Source organism: Tasmannia lanceolata, unplaced genomic scaffold, assembly GCF_043159265.1.
Source record: "Tasmannia lanceolata isolate RefF3 unplaced genomic scaffold, GAP_Taslan_0.1 ptg000021l, whole genome shotgun sequence".
In the NCBI taxonomy this organism is placed as follows: domain Eukaryota; kingdom Viridiplantae; phylum Streptophyta; class Magnoliopsida; order Canellales; family Winteraceae; genus Tasmannia; species Tasmannia lanceolata.
The window spans coordinates 6,694,539-6,702,440 of NW_027518698.1; the positions used below are offsets into that span (position 1 = coordinate 6,694,539).

The 7,902-nt window shown below is 38.2% G+C and overlaps 2 protein-coding genes across 2 annotated transcripts; both read right to left on the reverse strand.

Moving 5' to 3' along the window:
• Window positions 1-4,174: 4,174 nt before the first annotated feature.
• On the reverse strand, window positions 4,175-4,831 carry LOC143855404 (zinc finger BED domain-containing protein RICESLEEPER 2-like). Its single transcript, XM_077365521.1, has one exon. It carries the CDS (start codon window positions 4,829-4,831, stop codon window positions 4,175-4,177), a length of 657 nt encoding a protein of 218 aa, XP_077221636.1.
• An 86-nt stretch (window positions 4,832-4,917) lies between these two features.
• On the reverse strand, window positions 4,918-5,625 carry LOC143855405 (zinc finger BED domain-containing protein RICESLEEPER 1-like). The gene has a single exon (XM_077365522.1). The coding sequence runs from the start codon at window positions 5,623-5,625 to the stop codon at window positions 4,918-4,920; it is 708 nt and encodes a 235-aa protein (XP_077221637.1).
• Between the last annotated feature and the right edge of the window lie 2,277 nt (window positions 5,626-7,902).

Below are 7,902 nucleotides of genomic sequence, written 5' to 3' on the forward strand. Positions count from 1 at the left end.
TTAACCAAACACCAGAATCAGAATGCGATGCTGATTCCAGCACCTGATTCCGTCAATCCAATCACACCCTTCGTAAAAAGTGTAATGTACAGTGTTCCCTACCAAAATAAAGCCCACAAGCCATCAGAATCTGATTGGTAATCCAATGCCATCCGGGAAACACGGGTATCAATCAGACTAAGCCGTAGTTATTGACGGTGGATCAGAATCTGACACACATCAAACGTAATCAGATATGGTAAAATAACTAGGTTAGTAAGGTAAAACTTTATTATATGTTGATTTAATGAAATCGACAGAAATGGATGTTGCATTGAATATAAGGAACAGTTTGAGGATGAAGTCCAACTTACTATAGGGCTTTGGGTCAAAAATCACGGTGGTCTACACATACATATCGCCCATCACCAAACATTAAAGAGACAATATATAATCTACGCCTTCTCAGTTTCCAACGATCACTAGGTGTACGATAAGATGCTTTATGCAAATGCGTCCCTGATACCACCTATCCCGACAAAAAATAGAAGGTAATTCGACAAAAAATAGAAGGTAATTACAGAAGTAGCTTATTTTCGCTACTTTTGGAGGAAAGGTGGATGGAGTTGTCTTGACATAGTTAAAGGGGGTGTCACTTTAGTACAGGATACGAATATTTAGTGAAGTATTTAGAGAAGTAGTCTCTCTTTCATCGCAGAAGGTCTGTTGCATGTCAGAGCAGCCACATAGTGAATGAAGACAAAATCTGCTAAAAAGTTACCCTGTCCTTGTGTGGCTGCACTGACATGCAGCAGACCATCCGCGAAACGCCTTCTACAATGGACGCTAGCAAATCCATATATGCGTGCGGCACTTGCGTTGTCTCACGACAAGTAAGTAAGCGTAGCAAAGTTATGGGGATCAAACCTACAAAATAAACACAAAAGGAATGCTAAGTTTCAAAGCAATAGGGCACACGAGTTGGCAAATGTTAATCTTTATTATTAATTCTTGAACAAGTTACAACAGGATTATGCCAAAAAGGTCTACAACTCTTAAGGGTCGACAATCACCCGTTGGCTAGAATGGAATCCGTGCTAGGATATGCACTAGCACTGCACCACTCGATGGCCAACCAAGATCTCAGGGCAAAAAACTTTAGCAACTAACTCCTATAGCGGGGAGTGCCAACCAAAAGTGTTATTAGCTACGTGCCCTTGAGAATTTACATGATATTTATGGGCTAAAATACCAACTACGTCCCTACTACTTATTACATTGATAGACTAAGCTAACCCGAGCATTCGGTTATAACCGAACCGTTTTATGGTTTTTTAACCGAACCAAATTATTTCGGTTATGCAAATTTCATAACCGAAACCGAAACCGAAATTCTTGGTAACCGAAACTAACCAAAACCGAAAAATTATTTCAGTTGTTCGGTTAGTTCGGTTAGAACCGAATTGTATGTTAGCATCATTACCCACCTAAATTTGTGAACCAGAACCGAAATTTCTTCTGGGTAACCGACTAACTGAAACCGAATCAGAGAGGGCCTTTGGAGTTTGAGAATTGATTTTTGAGTCCAATCCAAGACCAAGAGGACCAAGACTCTAATCAGTTTTGTGCTGAAAAATGAAAATCCAAAACAAACAGAGCATCAAGCCATCAATAATGTAAATTATGTAATGAAAAGAGGTATTGCTGCTGCTATTGCACAATCAATTTTGTGCTGAAATTCCTACAGTAGTTTGAGCCTTGATGTATTACTGTATTGCACACAAAAACCAAAAAACCCCTGAATGAGTGAATAAAGGACACAAAATCCAATCTAGGCCCTAGTCAAAGCGGTTATTTCTCATACGACTCATACTACCAGTTACATAAAAAGCCTGCTGGCCCTGCACTAGTCCCCAACTTAAGCAATCCAAAACAAACATAGCATCAATAATGTGAGAAATTATATGGTGTAAGGCCTTACAACAATACGGTAGGGGTACCACCCTTGATATTTGATCCAACAGGGAACAACAACTTTTTGAGGAGCGGCTATTGGATCAAATGTCAAGGGTGGTAAGTCCACCGTACAAAGGCCTTATTGAGTTATTCTTGTAACTTGTAAGTTGTAAGGCCTTACACAGTTACACTATATAAAATCTCCAATAATGTAAGCACAAGTTATCATATGGATTATGGAGTACGAATTTACCCAAATTACCTCAGTTCAGGACCTTAGGTTATGGGAAATTGGCAATGGGTCAATGACATTGACATTGACATTGAATCATTTTCATCTCTCCCAAAAAACTTGCAAGTGAGAACTTCTATTAGGGAATTAATAGATCCAAATATGAAATCCAATGTAGTTTAGCACTATATGTATATCAATATATGGAAATGGAATTACCTTCAGGTTCCTCAACTGCAGGTTTTGACATATGCACCACCAATCCAAGGCAAATATGATAGAAGTAGAGAACGATTGTGTCAGTTCACATTTTCACCTCACCATCCAAATTCCATAACAAAGTTAATCAATAGATAACAAAGTAGCCACCAATCAATCACCATCAACAACAAAAAGTGCAACAGCCATGATGGATAACATCATAACAAGATAAGTATTGCCTCAATCATAAGTTACTTTCATAGTTCCATACCAATACACACAACAATAATAACGCCAGCCAGAAGAAGACATGTGAAATTAGATTTTGAGGGTTGCTGATCCTCATGAGCGTGGTGGATCTCCTCTTCGATATCTTCTTTGAGATCCTCACAAACCTCACGGTCACGGGTAACTCGAGTTGCTTGGTGCTCTTCTTCAATGCCTTTTAAGAACACATTGAACTCCTCTTCCGCCTCCCCCTGCTGTTATAGGACTTGTGGCATGCTCCACTGTACCCGTCAACTTGCACATGGCATTCCAGCCAAGTGTCAAAAATGCCTACCTGCCGTCCCTTATAAACAGCATAAAACTTCTTCCTATCCATTAACCTGATGAAAACATTGAAAAGTCCAAAAATGGCTATAAGCCTATAACTTGATTAGGTCCTAAAGATAAAAGATAATATAAGAAAATTAGTCAATTACATAGCACATCTGCGTAAATGATACAAAGTTACAAACCATAGTCCATACAATGATACGAACACAAAACCCATGACAACATAAAAGAAAGCGCATCTGGTAAAGTCCATACAAATCCATGACAACATATAATCCATTCCATCTCCATACCTACATAAAATCTAAACCAGGTAAAATAACAACCACAGAAGGACCAACATATAATCCATTCCATCACCACCACCATAATCGAAGGTCCAAAACCACCTCCAAAGTCCATACAAATCCACCACCATAGAAATCCACCTCAAAATCCAATCACAACTGCCAAGTGAAGTGACAAACCAAGTTGATACAAGTGAATAGCATCTGGTAAAAAAAGAAAAAGAAAGAGCAATAAATTACAAAGCCAATCTTGAAATGAAGCAAGCAAACCCCAATATTTCACTAAAAGGAAGCAAACAAACCTCAATCGTTCACTCTTCAAAGATCAATATTGGAAGAAACATCTCCAATATTAGAAAATTCTGAAAAAGAATAGAAAAAGAGATACAATCAAGTTTCAAGTGAAAAAAAAGATAGAAGTAGAACACTAGAATATAATTACATAAATTTAAAAGAGTACAAATATTACCATTTTCAACCACTTCAAGCTCTTCTAATGCTTCTTCGATGTTAACCGGCATTGGTGATGAACGAAGCAAATCTTGAGCACATATGAGAGCTTGTACAATCTTAGGAGTCAATGAACTCCTAAATGCATCAAAAACACGCCCCCCCGTGCTAAATGCAGACTCTGAAGCAACTGTGGAGATGGGAACCGCTAGCATACTCCTAGCAATTTGAGACAATATAGGAAACCTAGGACTATGAAGTTTCCACCAACCTAATATATCAAAGTCCTCATGAGTTTCCTCTTCGTTATCTTCACTTAAATATCTGTCCAACTTCGTTTTATTATCGCCACTACCGGGTTCAATTTTGTGTTTCTTATACTTCTCCTTCATCATCTTCCTCACATGTTGTTTTGGTTCTTGTATTTGTGAGCTTTAAGCATTGTCACTTGAAATTGATTTCTCCAAGTTACCTTGATTGTCATGAGTTGTGTTGATGGTGCTCCTATTGTTTAACTCAGTAAACATCTCAAGCGTGGCCATACACTTGTTCCCCCCAACTCCTTCCCTTTTTCATTTCCATACAAATCAATAAGAGCAAACTTGACAAAATCTAATTTATTTCTAGGGTCAAGAATAACCGCTATATAAATTGACTTATTCATCTTTGCAGTGTCCCTCCAATATTTGTCAAACTTCTCTTTCATTCTCCTGCCCATCATTACCAAATTAGATTCTTCACTCTCACACCATTGTTTCAAAAGACATTCCACCTCACTAATTTCATGGAATAGGGTGTTGGATGTAACATACAATGATTCAGACACCCGTATGATGAGCTCATAGAAGTTTTGAAGCAACACCGCCATCCTCCTAACATTTTCCCAATCATCATGATCGGGCTTCCTAACCCCATTCACATCGCCCGAATCAAGTTCACTACTGAAAAAGGGATCTTGATGATCAAATCTATCAAATGCATTTTCAAACTTCTCAGCTGCATTCCATCTAGTAGAAACATCAAAACACAATGAGCTTTTGCTTGGAATCCTTTCAATTTCAACACACTCTTTAAACAGCTTCAACCTAGCTGGAGAACTTCTCACATATTTAATAGCGGCCCAAACACGATCAACTGAAATTTCGACTTCTTTCAACCCATCACACATCACCAGATTTATAATGTGTGCAATACATCTCATATGAAGGTATTTGCCTTGCAAAACACTAGACCCCCAGTTAATAATCCTTCTCCTCACACGTCATTTGAACTTGTATTGTCCACCGTAATGGTGGACACTTTATTAATGTCCCAATCAAATAGACACTTCTCAACCGCCTTGCCAATAGCTTCACTTTTGTGACTCGAAATTGGGCAAAAATTAATGATTTTTTTGTTCAACTTCCAATCATTTTCTATATAATGAGCGGTGAGAAACATGTAGTTAATTCTTTGTAATGAAGACCATGTGTCTGTGGTGTGACAAACCCTCTGACTTGATTGTTTAAAAAACCTTTTCAACTTCAATCTCTCATCCACGAAGAATTGGAAGTAATCCCTTGTAATGGTCAAACGCGACGGAATATGGAACCGTGGACAAGCAACGTCCATCAAATGTCTAAACCCCTCTTTCTTTGCAAACTTCAACGGAAGCTCATCAACAATGATCATACGTGCTAAGGCATTTCTAATAGCCTCTTGATCAAATTTCCAACTAGTAAGGGTGCCACTATCGTCCCCCTCTTGACCTCTAATGGGTTGGTAATTCAACTGTGTCTGCTTTGTACTTACATTGGTTGGGAACTTCTTGCATGAATAAGTGTGATTCCTGAGTGAGGTTGTTCCATTTCTCCGTGGATCACAAAATAACTCCTTCTCACAGTACTTACACCTACCCTTACTTTCACCCTCCTCATTAACAAATTTTGCAAAGTGCTCCCACACCTCTGACCTTAGCTTCATTGACTTTCTCTTTCATGAGGTTGCAACCGTTTGGCTTGTCTCAAAAGTTTTCGAAGATTGCTCACTACTGATAACATTAGGAATAGGACTAGGAGCATCATCTTGCGACATCTAAGGAGAAAAAGAAAAGTATAAAATAAAACCATATGAAGAAATTGAAGAAGCTTTTTAAAACCAAATGAAGAAATTGAACAAAATAAAACCATAAGCAAAAGTGCAAAACCCATGTAAATTCACATGACAGAAATAAGTCAAATAACCCAAATCTTCCTCAACTCAAAATCAAGATTTAACACAAAACCCATGGAAATTCAAAACTCACATTTTAGACAAAATCCATGTTGATTAAGCCCATACCCAAACGCGCATAATAATAAACTATACTTGAAATACAAAGTACAAACATGAAATCCAAACAATAAAACACAAAACCCAATCCGTCTTCAACAAACAATCAAACCCTCTTCACAAAATCCATATCGATTCAGCCCATGCCCTAATCCACTTCAACAAAATTCAACAAACAATCAATGAATCAAACCCTCTTCGGCTCTTCAATAAACAATCAAACCCTCTTTACAAAATCCATGTAAATTCAGCCCATCCTCCCATACCATAGTACTACCAATTACCAAATACCAATCTACCACCATACAGTCCACACCACAAAACTGAGATCTGTTGATCTTCAAGACTACAACAAACAAACACAAATTTCATACATTTTCATGCATAAATACACCCAAATTCCCAATCAGAAGTCTCCAAGTCCAAACAGTCATCCACATTCCACAATTCCACATTTGATAAAAACAAATCCCCACAAAGGATAGAAAAAGATGAATCATCTAAATGCTACAAACAAGAGAGTTCTTAGGTGATTTTAAGAAGGAATATTAACTTCTTAAAATCATCTAAAGCCCCACCACTACAAGTACAAACAATAGAAGAAGAAAAAATACAAATTGTTACCTTTGGCTTGTCGGAGAGATGGAGGTCGCCGGAGTTGGAGTGTCAAACACCCTTTGGGCATTGGCTGATTTGAGACTCGGAGCCGGAGGGATGCAACCCTAAGTCCAAAAAGTCAAAATTTCAGTTCTTGCTTGCAAAGGGGAGATGCAACCCTAAGTCCCAAAAGTCAAATTTCAGTTCTTGCTTGCAAAGGGGAGAAAAACCCTAACTCAAACGGGCGGAGAGACGAGCAGCGGACCGGCTGCTGCAAAAAGAGGAATGATAGATGTAAACCCTAAAAATACAATAAATTCATAAAATCAACCCCATAATTTATACTTAAATTGCCATTGGAGGGCAAATAATCGAAACGGCGATGAAATAAATGAGAATCGAAACGAAAAAATGAGGGGGACTTCAAGAAATCTCTGTAATGACAAAAGGGACGAAATTTTAACAACATATTCTCTTAGACTAAATGAAATCTCTGTAATAACCATGTTATCCTTACCTGTGATAAAACATCTGAACAAGCATAAGCTCTAATAGCCTTTGTAGACTTTTAGATCAACCCCTCTAGGGTTTTCGATTCAAAGAAATCTCCTAGGGGAAGAGAAACTGGCCGTTAACCTCGAGTATAAAAAGATAAAAAAGAGTTAGTGGAAGACGAATTGAAATTGTCTCCATGGATGAAACCCTAATCATAGCTCTCCATCCAGCAGAGAGAGAGAGAGAGAGAGAGAACTGAAAGAAATACTTACCAGAATCCAGAGATTGAGAGATGGGCGGAGGGCAGACGGATGTGTGGTGAAAGTGATACCCTAGTCTTTACTTCCATGTTCCAACAGAGATGAGAGAACAAAAAATCATCGTGTGTTGTTGTGTGGTGAAAGTGAAAGTGTGAAACCCTAGTCTTACTTAATTAAGGAATAAGGATTAACGAATACCCTCAATTTTTTACACGGGACAACCCCTTTCATAGATTTTTTCCTTTGATGGGGGTTGTCCATAGTAAAATAATCATATATCTTTACAATCGAAATCGATATCCGAAACCGATAACCGAAAGCGATAACTGAAAAACTAGTATATTTCTAATACTTCGGTTATTCGGTGTAACTGAATTCTTTTTTCTAAAAACTGAAACCGAAACCGATACCCGCATTGAGAGTGTTTCCATAACTGAAACCGAACCGATAGCAAAATCAACCGAACCGAAACCTAACCAATAATTCGGTCTGGTCGGTTAATTCAGTTAAAACCGATTAATGCACAGCCCTAGACTAAACCACGAGCCATAGGCCATGCGAACAGCCCTAGACGAAA

Excerpts from the sequence above, each read along its gene's own strand:
- LOC143855404 (XM_077365521.1), bottom strand. The coding sequence starts at position 4,831 with ATGTGTGATGGGTTGAAAGAAGTCGAAATTTCAGTTGATCGTGTTTGG.
- LOC143855405 (XM_077365522.1), bottom strand. The coding sequence starts at position 5,625 with ATGAAGCTAAGGTCAGAGGTGTGGGAGCACTTTGCAAAATTTGTTAAT.